The sequence below is a fragment of the Alligator mississippiensis genome, chromosome 11 (assembly GCF_030867095.1).
Source record: "Alligator mississippiensis isolate rAllMis1 chromosome 11, rAllMis1, whole genome shotgun sequence".
Classification (NCBI taxonomy): Eukaryota; Metazoa; Chordata; order Crocodylia; family Alligatoridae; genus Alligator; species Alligator mississippiensis.
Genome location: NC_081834.1, coordinates 33,897,744 through 33,915,970, shown reverse-complemented (window position 1 = coordinate 33,915,970; position 18,227 = coordinate 33,897,744). Strand labels below are relative to the sequence as shown.

Sequence of the window (18,227 nt, the reverse complement as noted above, 5' to 3'; positions counted from 1 at the left end):
ATTTTGTGTTTAAAAAACAAGGCATGCTTCATGCAAAAAAATACAGTGACTATTTGGAAGTCTAAGTATTTGGTAATGCCCATAAATCAGGTACACAACATTTGTGGCTGCAAAAAAGCACATTGAGGCTCGGTTTAAATCTTTCAGGTCCTCAGTTTCTTCAATGGTAAAATGTACGAAGCTACACCATATTACAAGGCCACTAGTTTCTGTAAAGACTCAGGTTCTGATAAAAAGTAAAGGAACATGATTTTTTGAATGAATGGGGGTGTGTGCACATAAAAAACACTGCTGTTGCTATAAGCAACCAGTAAAGCCAGTGTCATCATAAAAAAAATCAAATTTGAATGAATTATATTCTAAGACGTTTGAAGAAGTAATTGGAAAGTGTTAAGTATTTTGTAGTTCTTAAGCAGACAGAATAATTAAAACAGCAGTGTAGTTTTCAGATTTAGAAATGTATCAAGGGAGGGTACAAAAAAATTAAAACATCTGTTAGGATCATGAAAATGATACTAGTAACATTGGCACAATTTAAAAACATTTGTGTGTGAGATTAAAATTATTAAGAGCAATAAATACTGATTGATTTAAGGAAAGATAGGCCAAATCAGTTTCAGGTGAATTAACATAGTTACATTATTTATTGGTAGAATAGATAAAAGAATGTATATGCTGAAATAAATTTGCAGTCCTTAAAAATCCTTTAGTAGTTCACTATATTATGGATTAGCTGGGTCTGTAAAACAAAGTATTGTATTTAAATTTACAGAGAAGCAATAATTACTTGAGAAATGAAACTGGAGATCTTGATAAACCATTTGCAGTGAAAAGACTTCAAATTATTATTTGTGTTGGGGGAACATCTTGGCAACCAAACTAACAAGCATCTCACCTTGCTAGGCATTCTAAATTAAATAACAAAAAAAGGACTACATGTATGATTAGTGTGGGGTGGGGGTTGTTTTTCTTCTGTGTAAAATTACTTTGAGTTTATAAATTTCAAAAGCACCTATGTTCTTACGATCCTGTTTCTGGGGTTCTACACAGGCAAACGCAGGAACAGACAACATACCTCGTACAACCATTCATCTTCCTGGAACAGTCACTGCTCTCCCAGGAGAAACCATGAGTGCACAAACATTCAGGCTTTTTCTCCCAGAATAAAAATGGCTGCTCCAAAAGAAAAATAACCTGGGTACAACCAAGGCTAAATCAATCCTAAGAAGTTTTCTTCTGGGACAGAGAATGTCTGCATATGCTGTGGCTTTTCATAAGGCAGCCTAGTCCTCCAGGATCCCCATTCGTGCTCTGGGAGAGAATGCATTTCTCACTGATCTCTGCTATTCAAGCAAGGAGCAACACAAGCCCCCATCACAATCCCCACATTGTGCTACAGGGAAACAGGCTGAGCATGGGCAATCTGGGGCAGCCAATCAGGGCAGCCCTATGCACCGCTGCCATGTGTTGCCAGGCAGATGAATGGAGCCTGAAGAGCTGAGATGTACACACAGGCCTCCTGCATGGATGCACAAATACTTCCACCCTCATTTTCAAAACGCTTAAAATTAGATCCGGCATGTGACTTGTTGTTTTGAAAATCCAAGTCACATATAACTATGGTCTTTAAAGACTGCTGGCCAGGGCAGGTAAAAATTAATGATTGGAAAAAAAAAAATAAATATACACATTACACACACACGAATTGGATTTTTTTTTTTTTTTTTTTACTTAATTGTATTTTTTTGTGAAGATGCTTTTAAAAAAAAAAAGATAATTTTAATTTACTATGTTAAAGTTCAAAGATATGATCATAGAATAGGGATTATAACTTCTAATTATATAGTATTTGAGACAATATATTCAAGTAACCTTTTTAGAAGTTTTGTAAATAATGTACAACAGGCCCTGGACTATATTAAGGGCCCAATCTTATGGGGTTCCCAGAGACTCCTCTCTATATTACTAAAGATTAAAGAAAACCACTGTACCTAGTGGGACTTCATGTTCAATCTAGAGGTTCCCATTAAGCATCTCTATGATGCTCAGTTTCAGTTCTCAAACTGTGGATTTGTGTCTCCAGAGAGCACAAGCAGACAAGGTTCTTTGGGTAGATGTGACATCTTATTAGACCAACTAAATAGTTGGAAAAATTGTTCTTTGCAAACTTTTCAGGGACAAATGCCCTTCTTCAGGCATAGGGAGAGTTTGTCGTCTACAGAGACAGCATACTTGTTAACAGCAGTCGGAGATGAGAGATAACAGACCCGATTACCCACCCATCAGCCCTACTGTCTCTCTGCAAGCTTGTGTACAGTCAAGCCCATACTTTTCTCTAAAAGTGTAGGTTTAAGAAGTTAAATGAATAAAGGATATCAAACAACAAAAACACCCTTTTTTTAGAAAATACTTATTAAAATCAAGGCTTCCCAACCAAAGATTTAAAATCAATTTGATTTAAATCAAATCCACCCTGCTGTTAGCTGTTATTTATAACATCTGACATGCTTTTCTTGTAGAATGAGTGCAAAAAAGGGGCAATCTTTCAGAAAACTTCTGACATTTTGAATGCCAAAAGACTTACATTTCTGTAGACTAACCATGCTAGTACTCTAACAATCATTGTTCTTGTGGTATATGAAGGTATAAAGGAGTGATCAAAATATAACAATTCTCATACCACTTTATTAACTACCTATCATAAAAAAATTGGAGTTTCTGCTGAATTAGTTAACTGGTTTTCAGTAGTAAACAACTGACAGTTATGGACTACGAAACTTGTCATTCATTCCTTTGAGATGATACTTATTTTATACTGGCTTCAGATGCAGACTGAAAAGATAAAAACTGGGTGGGGGGATACCCTGTGGACTCAACATTTCCTTTCACATTAACTCAGGATACTAAGACACACTGAACTAATTTCTGAGTTATACATTCAAGGCTTTTAGCAATTTCATTACAAAATGCATTCTTTCATTCATTGTCCACAATTTCTGCTTCAAAGACATTTGGAAATGCATTATTTTCTTAAATATAAATCAGACTAAAATACTTGGGAGCTTTCAGGATCAAAGGAGGGTAGAAATTTGTTTGGAAACTAGATGCAAAACACTAGTGACAACATACAGCATGAAACTCATGGGCGATTGGTGCCACCTTACTCGGGGGGTGGGCATGTGCCCCCCCTAGCAGCCAGTCAGCAACTGGGAGGTGGAGGTGGGGGGGGTCCCATGCGGCTGATCTCGCTGATGGGGTGGGATCTCACTTGTTGGCTGCTGGAAGTAGCTGCAGCACTCGCACTCCCTGGCCAGCTCTCATAGGCGGGGCACCGGTGCTCCCACCGGCCTCATTGCCCGCCACCTAACCAGGGAGCGTGGCCTGTCAGGGGGTGCATGCCCGTGCACCACCTATGCATTGCCACAGATGAGACTAATCCCAATTGTTAACATTATCACTAGAAACTTGTTCAGCTATCTCCTCTTTCCGTGCCACCCAGCAGGTCATTCCCTAGGCAGTAGGTATGCTGGACATTTTTCCTCCCTAGGTGCAGCACTTTGCATTTCTCCTTGTTGAATTGCATTCTGTTGTTTTCTGCCCACTTGTCCAACCTGTCCAGGTCTGCTTGCAGCTGTTCCCTGCCCTCCGGCGTGTCCACTTCTCCCCAAAGCTTTGTGTCATCTGCAAACTTGGACAGAGCACATTTCACTCGCTCGTCCAAGTCGCTGATGAAGACATTAAAGAGTATCAGTCCAAGGACCGAGCCCTGCGGGACCCCACTGCCCACACCCTTCCAGGTCGAAACCGACCCATCTACCACGACTCTCTGGGTGCGACCCTCTAGCCAATTCGCCACCCACCAGACTGTGTAGTCATCCAAGTCACAGCCTCTTAACTTGTTCACGAGTATGGGGTGGGATACCGTATCGAAGGCCTTCCTGAAGTCTAAGTATACGACATCCACCCCTCCTCCTGTGTCCAGGCGTTTCGTAACCTGGTCATAAAAAGAGACTAGATTAGTCAGGCACGATCTGCCTGCTACGAACCCGTGCTGGTTTCCCCTCAGCATAATTTGTCCTGCCGGGCTCTTGCAAACGTGAGCCTTGATAATTTTTTCAAAGACTTTGCCAAGGATGGAGGTGAGACTGACTGGCCTATAGTTGCCCAGGTCCTCCTCCCTCCCCTTCTTGAAAATGGGGACTACATTGGCCCTTTTCCAGTCCTCCGGGACTTGGCCCGTGCGCCACGAGCGTTCAAATATTCCCGCCAGTGGCTCTGCAATGATGTCAGCCAGTGCCTTCAGCACCCTCGGATGAAGCTCATCTGGGCCTGCCGACTTAAAGGCATCCAGTTCTTCCAAGTGACTCTGCACCACCTCAGGATCTACGTATGGAAGTCTGGCGCCTTGCTGCTGCCTCTCTACAACCCCAGTGAGAGACTTGTCGTGTCCCTCGCTTAGGAACACTGAGGCAAAGAACTCGTTGAGGAGTTCAGCCTTGTCCCCCCTGTCTGTCACCAATTGTTTCTGCCCATTTAGCAGGGGTCCTATTCCTCCCTGGGCCTTCCTTTTACTCCCAATGTATCTAAAAAACAATTTCTTGTTGTCTTTTACTTAGGATGCCATCCTCAGCTCCATGGTAGCTTTGGCCCGTCTAACTTCCTCCCTACAAGCGCGAGCAGAGGTGGTATATTCGTCTTTGGTGATCTCACCCTGTTTCCACTTTTTATGTGCTCCCCTTTTGGCCCTTAGGCTGCCCTGGTTTTCTCTGGTCAGCCAAGGAAGCCTCCTGGCCCCTTTCCCTCTTTTTCCTCGCATTGGGATCGTCTCGCTTTGTGCCTGAAGGTTCATTTCCTTAAGGCACAGCCACCCTTCTTGGGCTCCCATCACTTCAAAACTCCTACTCTGCAGCGCTTCCTTGACTACTCGCCTGAGTTCATTGAAATCAGCTTTCCTAAAGTCTAGCACTTTCACCCTACTATTTACAGTTCAACAGTCTTGATTGAAACAGACCTATCAACTAACTTCAGGTTGTCTGCACCCCATTTACACTAAGCAATTTAGTCCAGAGCTAATCTGTTTCTGTACTCTGAACCACCTTTCCCAACCTTGTGTAAACTGCAGTCACAGGAACTCTACTCAAGTAAATCCCGGGACGTCATTCTTCCCTTGTACTCGGCCTTGGTGAGGCCGCAGCTGGAGTACAGTGTCCAGTTCTGGGCTCCACAATTCAAAAAGGATGTGGAGAAGCTTGAGAGAGTCCAGAGAAGAGCCACGCACATGATCAGGTCAGGAAAACAGACCTTATGATAACAGGCTGAGAGCTATGGGGCTCTTTAGCCTGGAAAAGCGCAGGCTCTGGGGCAATCTGATGTCACCTATAAGTTTATCAGGGGTGGTCACCAGTATCTGGGGGAACAATTGTTCACCAGAGCGCCCCAAGGGATGACAAGGTTGAATGGTTATAAACTCCTGCAAGACCGTTTCAGGCTGGACATAAGGAAGAATTTCTTTACTGTCCGAGCCCCCAAGGTCTGAAATAGCCTGCCATCAGAGGTGGTTCAAGCACCCACGTTGAACGCCTTCAAGAGAAATTTGGATGCTTATCTTGCTGGGATCCTATGACCCCAGCTGACTTCCTGCCCCTTGGGCAGGGGGTTGGACTCGATTATCTTCCAAGGTCCCTTCTAGCCCTAATGTCTACGAAAACTATATGAAACAACATTCCTCTTTTGTTTGAGAATACAATAAAACAATGAAATTGATACTTGACACATCAACACATCATACTCTTAGTCTCTAATCACCCTGGAGTTACTCGATAAAATACTTAATTCAAAACTTACTCCACTCCATTAAAGTAACTACAGATGGCAGCTCACTGCATTACCCACTTTTGCCACTGACTCAGTAGCATACCTATTTTTTTAAAGCCTGTTAACTTAAGTGGAGTTCAAGAGTAATTCCTAGCTTGCCAAAAAATAAAACACTTTGCCACTTGCTTTGATAACTAATTAATTTCATCTTTATATTCAATGACTCAGCTATACTGCATTGATACTGAGCAATGTCTACTCCAATTGGTATATTATGTTTTTTTCCAATAACAAGATGTTCAAGAAAAGCAATGAATTGCATCCTTTCTGACTGTTACCTCAACATAAAGCATTGCATCCTCAGAGAGGGTGTCATAATCCTGAGCACAACTCTTTGCAGCATTCTGTGCAAACTTCAGAAATTCTGCAACTTCGCTGCTGACCAATTCTTTCATTTCCTGAAACGAGAGAAAAAAAGATCCCTAAACTTAAGACACAGGTGTTCTTTTTTGCTGTTAACCATGATTGTAAATGTATGTCAGTCCTGCAACGGACTGATTTACGTATCTCAGTTATTTGAACTATACACTGTAGATAGAAAGTGCAAAAGTTCAGATAAGGAATGGAATAATTTCTAGTCCTGATGCAGGATGGAGTTCCTGCTGTGCAACAAATACCTGCAGTTTACTTAAGGGGAATGACACACCACAGGTGGCTTTCATAATCATAGATAATTAGGGTGGGAAGGGACTTCAAGGAGGTCATCTAGTTCAACCCCCTGCTCAAAAGAAGACCATCCCCAACCAGATCATCCCAGCCAAGGCTTTGTCTAGCTGCATCTTAAAAATCTCTAAGGATGGAGAAGCCTTATTTGGGTAGCCTGTTCTAGTGCTTTACTACCCTCCTCATGAGAGAGTTTTTCTGAACATCTAACCTAAACGTGCTTCAACTTGAGACGATAGCTCCTTGTTCTGTCATCCACCACCACTGAGAACAGTCCAGCTCCATCCTCTTTGGAACCATCCTTCAGGTAGTTGATGGCTGCTATTAAATACTTGCTCAGTCTTCTCTTCTTCAGATGAAATAAGCCCAGTTCCCTCAGCCTCTCCTCAGAAATCATGTGCCCCAGGCTCCTAACCATTCTCACTACCTTCTGCTGTACTCTCTCCATTCTGTCCACATCCTTTCTGTAGTGGGATGCCCAAAACTGGACACAGTACTCCAGATGTGGCCTCACCAGCACCGAATAAAAGGGAAGAATCACTTCCCTTGATCTGCTAGCATTGCTCCTACTAATGCAGTGCAGTATACCATTGGCCTTCTTTGCAACAAGGGCACACTGTTGGCTCATATTCAGCCTATTGTCTGCTGCAACTCCCAGGTCCAAATATACGCAGGTGGGCCAGTGGGGGGGGGAAGCGGGGGATGCAGCCTCAGCGGCCCCCAAACCCAGTACTGCCGCTACCTGCCCTAAGTGCAGCCCCCACATGCCAGGAGCGCAGCCCCAAAAGCAGTCTCCACACACCGGGAAGAGCCTGGCACAGCCCCAGCCTGCAGCTCCTCCCCCGCCTGCACAGATCTGGGGCACATGACTGCGCTCCCCCCCGCCCCTGGGGGAGCTAAGGCTTAGTGCTGCACCCCCTCCCGCCCTGGCTGGGCAGCACCTGCCCCAATCCCTCCCTCACCACAGGGGGCTTTGATCTGTCCTGCCACGCCCCTTATACCACAACAGACTTACCAGCTGCATGCAGCTCTCCAACCTGACGAGCTGTGCTCCTCGCCACCTATGTGCTGCGCTGCGGCTTGGCCAAATTATTGGCCACATCAGGCTGATTTCCAATACAATCAATTTTCTTTACATTAGTGCCGATCCAATATCGGACCAAGGCATCGGTGCACCTCTAACGCTCATGTTATGGAATACTGCCCAAGGTATAAGCAACATTTCAAGAAATATCCATCTGCCAACATGTTAATAGATTTGGCTAAGACATTATGAAATACCACATCTATGTATGCACCACCCATTTTATTTATGGTTAATGTACTGATGTTATCTTTCCTACTTCTGCCATCTAACAGCAGACATATAAAGAAGAGAGCAGATGGCCTATTAAGACAGCTGCCATTATATCTGGCAATCTTTTTAGTAAAATGGAATTAAAAACTTTCCCCAAAAACAGTTTGAGTAAAACAAGGCTAGGTTTTCCTTTTGCTTTTCTTAACATAAATAAATAAATAAAAATTCTCACATTTCCATTGTTGGGGAGGGGAAATGTGGGAAAGACCTAAGTACTTAATACTAATTATGATATTAATATTTTTATTTCAAAACAAAACTAGCAAATTTTTCTTGAATGTTTGCAGAAAAAAAGAAAGAAAGGAAGAAAAAAAGGAGAAAACACAAACTGGACACTTACCAAATACTGTAGATATTCTCTTTGATTTGCAGCATTAACTTGGTGGGAAGCAGGTTTTCTCGCATATTTAGTCAGCAGATATAAATATATTTTCTGCTCATCTTCAGTTAGACAAGAGACATAAGGATATGGAATTCTAGGTTCTGGAAAAAGAGTGTCATTAGGTGTGGGTTTGATTTCCACCTCTGCTGGAACTGCAGCCTGTGTGTTACGCATTTCCTTGTCGTCTTCAGTCTGTGTGTTACACGTTTGCTTGTCTTCTTCATGGTCTGGTGATAGGTCTACATTTTTTTCTGTATGTCTGGAAAAAAAAGTAATAAATTAAATAATCTGCACTTTTCACATAAAGATAGGTACTTATGAAAATTGAGGCTGTCAATCAGAATATCTTAGGTTTTTTAATCATCAGGTAAAATGCATTATAATTAAAAGAGCCATCATGTTATTTCAGCATCTACTCATGATCTACATTTTATAATTCTGGGGGTTTATTTAAGCAGGTGAAATCTTAGTATCAATGGTGGCTTTGCTACAGACTTTAACAAGTTATTCACGGCCACTTTTCTACAAATGAATATATATACTAGCTTGCCATACTGAATATTTAGGTGAGAGAACCAATTATAAAATACAAGGCCTTTGGCTCTGGATATATCTTCATTATGAACAGGAGATCATTCAATTTCAGCATTTCTTCGTCTGTTCTCTACTGTTTAGGCATATTACACTGTGTGTCAACAATCTGTAATCAACTAGGTCTCATTTACTCTTGGAAGCAAAATTTATGCCAGTTAAAAATACTGTTCAATTATTAAGGCTTAATTTATTTTGCGGTGGGAAAATTACAATTACTCCACTTCAACAAATGTGAGAGTCAAAATTTAACAGAAAATTCTTCCCAAGAATGAAACATACTTCATTTTTAGTACTAAAAAATGCTAGAATCAGTTGTGAAAGCAAGCCAATGTGGGCTGGGTATGAGGGGTGAAAATGGTCCTAGCAACAGTTAAGGTAGGCATATAATAATATTGATTCTTAAAACAACTTCAGAATACAAAGGCTTATTTAGCCCTTATGTATTTACAATAACTATTGCTTAAAAGCGAGCGTATTTTAGGTTAACAAAATGAACATTAACTGCTGATCTTGGAAAAACATATTTTAGAGATTTGATTTCAGCACTAGAAGACCTCTCAAGAGCTATTCAAACCTAACAGTATCACGTCCACAGTTCTTAATAATACTTCACAGCTGTCTCTCTGAATATGAGAATATGTCCATCCTGGTGGCACAAACTGGCAAATTTAATTAAGCTGCAGCAGCGACAAGATGCTGACTCAGATATGCCAATGTAAGAATGTCAAGAAATTCTAGCAGCTTAAATTGGCTACATTCAGCACAGAATGAAATGGCAGCACATCAAGATCATTTCAGTGTGCAGTGCTGTCAAAATCTTCATCAGGGTGCAAACCAAAATAATCCGACAGCACCTTTCTATCCATATTTACAGCATTATACTTTATTTGAGCTGACAGTTTAAATTTTCCCACCTCATTTTATCAGCAACCCACCATCACATCAGCTACAGCTTCCATGGGAAAGGAATACTTACCTTAGCAAATATTATCAGGAGCCGCTGTATAGCAATGAACACATTTTTAGAGCATCCTTAAAAGTTGTGCTCCTAGATGCTGCTGCTTTCTCTCTCGCTAAGTTTTAATCTGTTTCTTCTAACTATGGCTAAGCTTTAACATCTGCAACTAAGATCACACACAACAGAGCCTTACGGACAGCTTCATGAACAGTGGTGTAAATAGTTGGCTGGCTGCCCATAGTCTAAGCTCTGGGCATTTCCTCAAAATGCTGTTCCAACAAAGGTGAAGTTTGATGGCTACTCCATTTCTCTGACGACAGGTGAAGGCAAGAGTCATTGAGTACATCTACATTATGTGCTTTATTGAAGAATTGATCAATTAACTCAGTAAAGTGTCACTGCCTACATGTATGCCAGCATTATGGCACGGTAAGCTAATTATCTTCGCTGTAAAATAATACTGTCAGAGGGTGTATGTGGGGGGAGTTTGTGGGTAGGTGAGGGATTTCAGGTGCTCTGCCCCCCACCCTCAGGACTCTCATGGCCGCAGCAGGCAGAGCCCCCAGTGGCATATGCTTCTGGTTGAATCCCAGGGCCAGTACTTGCTGGCACGGAGTCAGTCCGTCCCGCTGGCATGTGCCTTCACACCAGACCAGGCTGGATCCATGCCAACACATGCTGATTGTGGCACTGCAGGCAGGAGCCACACACCATTAAGCCTGGTGGGTTTTGTGCCTCCATGGGTGGCTTCCTGCTGGGGTGCTGGTAGCTCCATGTGCAGGCACAGAGCCAGCCAGCCCAATGGTGCATGGACCAGGAGCTGCGCGTCATCAGGCCAGGCAGGTGCCATGCCTCCACGAGGGGCTTCCAGCACTTCAGAGGGAAGCAGCACATGGAGGCAAGCAGGAGCCTGCCCGGCCCAATGACATGAGACTATGTGCCTCTAGGGGTGCACCGATTGAGATTTTTTGTGCCGATATTTAACAAGCCACATCGGCCAAGACCGATCTGATAATAAAAAATTATTAAGGATCATATTTGTAGGAATCCACCGGATTGTACGAATCCACCGGATTGTAGCCGGAAAAATAATGCAGCAGGGCAATCAGCATGGATTTGTAGCAGGTAGATCATGCCTGACTAATCTGGTTTCTTTTTACGACCAGGTCACAAAATGCTTAGATGCATGAGTAGAGGTGGATGTCATTTACTTGGATTTTTGGGAAGGCCTTCAATACAGTATCTCATCCCATTCTCATAAATAAATTAAGAGGCGGTGACTTAGATGTTTACACGGTCTGGTGAATGGAAAATTGGCTTGTGGGGGTCACACCCAGAGAGTTGTAGTAGATGGGTTGGTATTGACCTGAAAGGATGTGGTCAGTGGGGTCCTGCAAGACTTGGTCCTTGGACCTGTACTCTTCAATGTCTTCATCAGTGACTTGGATGTGGGTGTGAAGTGTACTCTGTCCAAGTTTGCAGATGATACTAAATTGTGGGGTGAAGTGAACACACTGGAGGGTAGAGAACAACTGCAGGCACACCTGGACAGGTTGGAAAAGTGGGCAGTACACAACAGGATGCAGCTCAACAGGGACAAATGCAGTGTGCTGTACCTAGGGCATAAAAATATCCAGTAATTCCTGGCTAGGAAGTGACCCTTTCAGCAGCACAGAAGTGGAAAGAGATCTTGGAGTCATAGTGGACTCCAAGATGAATGGAAGCTGTCAGTGTGATAAAATCATCAGCAAAGCTAACCACACTTTATCATGCATCAGCAGGTGCATGACTAATAGAACCAAGGAGGTGATACTTTGCCTCTATGCGGCATTGGTCAGACCACAGTTGGAGTACTGCATCCATTTTGGGCGCCGTACTTTAAGAAGGATGTGGATAACCTCGAGAGGGTCCAGAGGAGGGCCACTTGTATGGTTAAGGGTTTGTAGGCCAAGCCCTATGAGGAGACACTGAGAGACCTGAATCTCTTAAGCCTCAGCCAGAGAAGGCTGAGAGGTGATCTTGTGCCCACCTACAAATTCATTAGCAGGCGCAGCAAGGGATCAGAGATGCTCTGTTCATCAGGGTGCCTCCTGGGGTAAAACAAGGAACAATGGTCACAAACTAACAGAAAAAGGATTTAGACTAGATATCAGGGAAAACTTCTTCATGGTAAGGGTGGCCAAAATGTGGAATGGGCTTCCAAGGGAGGTGGTGCTCTCCCTTACCTTGCGGGTATTTAAGAGAAGGCTGGATAGGCATCTAGCTGGGGTCCTCTGACCCCAGCACTCCTTCCTGCCCAGGGCAGGGGGTTGGACTTGATTATCTGTTGAGGTCCCTTCTGACCCTAGCGTCTATGAATCTATGATTCCAATATGTAGCCCTGCGGCGTGGAGAGTGGTGTCCAGCTGGTAAGTCTGTTGTGGGTGAACGGGGGAGGGAAGGGGCCCTCCCCTCACAACCCTGGCAGTCACCCGCACCTGACCCACACACCCCCTCCCCAGCCCTGTTGGTGCCCTCAATCCACAACCCGTAGCCCCTCAGCACCCCTCCTACCCCAATCAGAGGAGGCCCCCAGCAAGCTCCACTTACCTCAAAGGCTCCGGGAAAGAAAGCAAGCCTGAGCCAAGCCCTGGCTGAGAGAGTCTCTGGCCCCACCCCTTCCCCCTCTCCAAGTCCCTCCACCTGCAGAGAGTTCTTTGCAAAAGTGGATAATCCGCGGGTATCTCTGTTAAAATGAAAATTCCGCTTATTTCTCTATTAAAAGGTAAAATCTGTGTTTTTTCCCATTTTTCTGTGGGAAACAGAAAACCCAGATCCCTGGTGATTAAATTCAGTTCCTGAGTTTAAAAGAAATATAAACAGAGACCTAATGTAATTGCTTGGGTAAAAAACCTGGCTAACCAGTCAGCCATGCTGATAATAATCCCATTCTTTAAAAACAGCAAGAGATAAATCATGGAATTAACACCAGATGTACCAATATTATCACTGCTTTCTGTGGCATCCCACTCCCCATTCTTCCGCTATACATAGTTCATTTACTTTCCTGTTCTACATGGCAGTCACTATGGCTGCTGACAGACATGAAAAAAAAACAAACAGACCGTGTTACTGGAAGCAGCAGCACTTTAGTTCGACCTGGCTCTGCAGCTTCTGTATAAACAGGGCACTTCACTGGGGCTTTTTGCTGCTTTTATCCAATAGCTGAATCAGCTATTAGATAAGAAAGCCCAAAAAGCCCCACTAAAGGTCCTAATCTATACAGATATTGGGCAAGCAAGGTCCAACTAATGCAATGCCTCTTCTGGGCATGTGTTGGGCTTAGCACAGGATCATGCCCAGTTTGAAATAAAATGCCATGGGGGGGAGGGGGGGGGATTTCCACATCTGCAAGTAGCCCACCTTGGTAAAACCCATACCAACTTTAATCTCTGCAAACGACAACCACATCATGGTTGTCATTTGACAAACGACAATCACACCGTCTCAAAGTCATGAAGAAATGGGATTCTAAATCAGATGGCATTACCAGTCTTCCTCAACAAAAAAAAAAAGGGGGGGGGGGCGCGGAGAAGAGGAAATCTAGTACATGGCCACAAACCATGCGTTCTTTGGGATTCCCCACTAAAAATAGTTTACTAATAATTAATAGCAAAGATAAAAAACTAACAAAGATTCAGATCATTCTTCCAGGACCAAGAATGAAAGTCTACAGCTTTTTGAAATCTCATAGAAGAGACAAGGGGAAAAAAAAAAAAAAAAAAAAAAATCACAGCTATTACCAATGAGCTATTAACATTCTTTACAGGTCAGAAAACAAATTAGTTCTTCTTTTTCCCCTTAAAGGTAAACAATAGAAGAGAGCATGTTTTGAAGGGACAAAAACAGGAAATACAAAGAATATGTACAGCAACTGAGAGACTACCTGTTTGACAACATCCATAGTTCAGAGAGGGTTGGAGCCAATGAATATTTTTCATAAATGTCCCGTGAGAAAAATACTTCGCTGCCATTTTTTGGTGGAATATCCCTGTTAAAAAAAAGCAACAATACATATTTCCAAAACACAACATAATGCAAAAGACAGCGTTTACATTTAGCAGGGAATCAGGTCTGGACTTTGTCACAGAAACTCTGATGAAACCATTTTCCATCAAAACATGAAGAACCATTGACATCAGAAGTGCACTGATATACTGGTCCATATTGGATCAGCACAGATAAAGTGTTGACACGGATAAAGGAAAATTGACATTATCGACAATCGGCTTTTTTTGGCTGGTGCAGCTGATAATTACACCAATAAATGCCAGCTGCACGTGAAGAGCTGCAGCACACACATGGCCAGGAGTGCAGGTGGGCAGCATGTAGACCAGTATCCAGCCAGTAGGTCGGGGGGGGGGGGGGGGAGGGAGGGAGGGAGGGAGATCAAGGCCTCTACGGTGAGGGAGGAAGTGGGGCTAGGGCAAGTGTTGCCCAGCCAGGGTGGAGCAGGGTGCAGGATGGAGCCATGGGTGGCTTGTTGGGGGGGCTGCTCCTGCCACTGCATGGGGGACATGTGCCCCCAGGGTCTGTGCATGGGACGAGGGCAGGCTGCCCACTGTGGGCTCAGGGCCTGCATCAGCCTCTTCCTGGCGGGGCAGTTGAGCCAGGGTTGCGCTTAAGGTGGCCGGGGCAGGGCAGGCAGTAGCGCTGAGGTGGGGGCTACAGGGAATTTTTGGGTGGCTGTAGCCCAACCATAGCCACCCCTCCCAGCACTGCAGCCAACACCTGCCCCATCCCCGCCCACAGCTGCAGCCCAGGCCCCCTGCCAGGAAGAGGCTGGCGCAGACCCCAAGCTGCTGGGCTGCGTATCGGCTATCGGATCAGTATCAGCTGATAAGGCTGGTTAATAATTGGCCATCAGTATTGGTCAAAAAAAATCTTTATCAGTTCACCCCTAACTGAAATCAAAATGAATTCAGGTCCAAATTGCCAGAGTTTTGATCTGGATGAAAAAAAAAAAAATAGTTCTGAAAATATCAAAACATCCCTTGTTTTACTTTTCAAAATGCAATGGCATGAGTTTTGTTTTGAAATGATTTTACATTTTGATTTTTTTTTTTTAATTTTGCATTACAGCTCTCTAAAGCAAAGCTTTGCCGTCCAAAAGGAAGGAAAGTCAATAGAGATGCATGGTATGATACTGCTGAACAAAATGCTATCTATGTCTCCTTTGCATCTGCCTCAAAAAGTGAAGGACCAAAATAATTTCTAAATTTGCTATACCCATAAAAAACCATCAAGGCTTTTCTTAATTTTTGCTCCTTATCTCTCTGTGCCTTTCCTACCTTGCGGAAGGATGTCACAGCTATCTTCAGCCAGGGAAAAAAAAAAAAGTCTTCACCAGCAAGACAACAGAAACATCAGCAAAGTAACTGTTACATGATTTTTAGTTTTCTTTTCAGCTCCTCCTTGGACATTGAGGGAACAATAAGATCAGAAACAAAGGTAAAATCTTCTTTTCCTGATGCTAGGGATATTCAATGAAAGGGGAAGATGAGCACTTCATCTTCAGCCTTCTATGCCCATACCAGCATTGACAGCTTCAGCTGGTGTTCCTCTGCCTGTTAGTCCAACAGGATGTGTGTGAAAACTAGCACTGTAAGGGGAAGGCACATTCTCAATGAAAATGGATGCTTAAAAACATTAATGGATGAACAATATTATATGACAATGATATAGCAATAGCAATAAAGGTGACACAAGGCAGTGATTTAACAAGGCACTAGTTAACAGATTAGACAAGTATCCTGATCTGTTAGGATACAGATCCCTTCCTACAGATTCTCCCCACATTCTCTTGTAGTTTTCAATTGGATACCAGTTTGCATCCAATTGAAAACTACAAGAGAATGTGGAGAGGAAGAATGTAATTAACAGCCAGGATACCAAGATCCTTCTCAAGGAATACCACAGCTTCTGAAAAACCCCCAAGTCTTAGTTAAAATCAGTGTGGTTGAAACATCCACAGAAAATATCAACAAAACACAAGAACTGTAAACTATTTACGCCAAGTTTCCAACACTGTTTCAGATATAATCTTTACTTTTTTACTTAAACTGCACAAGATTCCTGTGCGGTTAAGCAGGGGTCAGGTTTCATACAGCAGGTTGCTGCAAAGAGTCTTCATGAAGAGCTCTAGGTTTATCCTGAATAAAAGTCCCTTAAATGGTGTAGAAGGGATTAGCGCCAGAGAGCAGCAGGAAACAAGGAATGAATTTAAGTCAGAAGGTGCCTCCAATCCGTCCATCCAGTGCTTCTGCTGTTCTCAGCTGGATGGGTTTTTTTTTCCAGGCACAATACATTGGTCCAATTTATTCAATGCCAACCGTTTACTGCAGTTAGCCCTGCGTCAGACCTGTACCACCCGCAGCCCTCAGCCTCTGCCTACATTAGTGATTTTTTTAATTAAATTTTCTGTATTCCAAGCCAAACAAATTCCAAATCCGTGAGTCAGCCCAGCACTGCAAGTGGCCATACGACCGGCAAACATCCTTCACCCCCATCTGGGGCTTCAGATGTTTCTGAAACCTTTGGTGGGCATCCTACTTGCAGGCTCAAGCCCGGGGGGCTGGATGCCCCAGAGTTTTACTTGCCCTCAGCTGTAAGGCCCTGGGGGCAAGCCAGGGAGAAGTCTCCCGTTTCCATGAAGTGGGCTTAAAGCTGAGACCGGTTCGCTTTACATGACCCCGACAGGCACTATCCCTGTGCCAGGAGAGTGGTCCTCCCTGGTGCGACTAGGAAGACCGCCTCTGCAGTCATGGCGTTTCCCTTGCCAGGTAAGCACAGGACTATGCTGGATCCGAGCCGACAAGAAGCGCCTACATCAGCGATCCTCGCCCAGGATGCAGTGGCCCCCAGAGGTGCCTTGGGACCCTTTCAAGGGTGCCCCGGGTCCCACGCCACCTTTGCGCTGTCAGGTGCGTGAGGGGGCTGGCAGATTTCAAACGCACGGGGCTAAAGGCATCCTGTCCTGCCTTGCTCCGGGCCCAATTCTTTGCGACACGAAAACCGCGCAGAGTCCGCACTCGAGCACAACGCACGAGGAGGTCTCGGTTTGCCGAGGGGGCCCGGAGTCGAGGGCGCGGGTGCGAGCCCGTCCCCCCCGACGGCGCGGAGTTTGAAAGGCGGCGGCAGCGGAGACGGAAGCAGGCGGCCCGGCCCTGAGGGAAGCCCCCGCCGCGGGCCGGGCCGGGCCGGGCCGGGCCGGGCCGGGCCGGGCCAGGCCGGGGGAAGGCCCCCGCCTGCAGGAAGCGGGCAGTCGTACTCACCAGGTGAGCAGCTGCCCGTTGGTTGCCATCTTGGCCACTCCCGCAGTGTGCCGGCCCGCCCCGCCTTCTCTCGTGACGCTGCCCAATCAGCGCAAAGGAACGCGCGGCCTGCCTGTATCACGTGGCAGACGCAGCCAACCGGAGTTGGCGATGGGGTCGCGCCTGAAGTTGTTCCGGTTGCCATCTTTAGAGAGGGCAGGAGGTGGGGCAGGGAAGTTGTGCCTCTCGCAGCCCTAGTTGGCGGCGGGCTCTTCAAGCGGTTGGGCGGCCGGCCGGCTCCGGCACCCTCCGCGCTAGTCCGTTGTCGGGGAAAGGCTGCGTGCTTTGAAAAATGGGCGGTGTAAGGCCTTGCCCAGCCTGTGTCGCTCTGAAAGCGAGTAGTGGGATGAGGCGGCTGCAGCCCAGTTTAACTGCTGCTGCTCTTCGCATAGAGAACCGAGAGGGGCAGGGCTGTGAGGGGTCCCCCCACCGCACCCCACCGCACCGCACCGCACCGGAGGCCTGGCCCCACCCCTGCACTACGTGACCCATCCCATACAATCCTAAACTTTTTTTTTCATTTGCAGACACCTAAGCATTTGTTTAACGGAGGTGCAGGCCCCTTTGACTTTACAGTGTGGGCATTCATATACTTTTGTCAGATCGTAGTCATCTTTCACGGACCCCCTAGTCTGCAGACCTGCAGCGGCCGGTGGCCCTGGCTGCAGCCAACACCCAGCGCCTCTGAGCAAAGCCGAAAAAACACCTGACGCGTGAGGAAAGAGGAGGAGGGGCACTAGTTGAGCCCAGAAGCATGGGAAAGAGCCGTCCCGCTGGCGGGGCGCCCACCACTCGTACCTGGCCCAGCCCACCTGCATCGCCTCCACTGCCCTGCACGGGAGGGCCTTGGCAGGGCACAGTTTCTGGGCAGGATTGCTGGTGCCACTGTTGCAGCGGCAGGGCAGGGGGACTCGCCCAGCTTCCCTGGGCTCCAGCGGCTCCTTGTGTCCCTGATACTAGTTTCATAGTAGGTAGGGTCGGAAGGGACCTAAGCAGATCATCAGGTCCAACCCCTGCCATGGGCAGGAAAGAGTGCTGGGGTCAAAT

At 45.5% G+C, this 18,227-nt stretch overlaps 1 protein-coding gene across 5 annotated transcripts in view; it reads right to left on the bottom strand.

Annotated features, from left to right (window-relative positions):
- The window catches only part of ICE2 (interactor of little elongation complex ELL subunit 2), a 56,374-nt gene extending 39,158 nt beyond the window's left edge, over window positions 1–17,216 (bottom strand). For 3 of the 5 annotated variants that reach the window (XR_009455623.1, XM_059714791.1, XM_019477741.2), the window contains exons 1-4: window positions 17,142–17,216; window positions 13,754–13,858; window positions 8,235–8,535; window positions 6,153–6,272 (exon numbers count right to left, since the gene is read on the bottom strand). Coding sequence is in view for 4 of the 5 variants with exons in the window: in XM_059714791.1 (XP_059570774.1) it covers window positions 6,153–6,272; window positions 8,235–8,535; window positions 13,754–13,858; window positions 17,142–17,170 (555 nt within the window). In the remaining variant the exon portion in view is untranslated. Of the gene's footprint in view, window positions 1–6,152; window positions 6,273–8,234; window positions 8,536–13,753; window positions 13,859–15,158; window positions 17,084–17,141 lie in introns of those variants that run through there. The other 2 variants (XM_006259378.4, XM_006259379.4) reach the window with 2 other exon arrangements.
- Window positions 17,217–18,227: the final 1,011 nt, after the last annotated feature.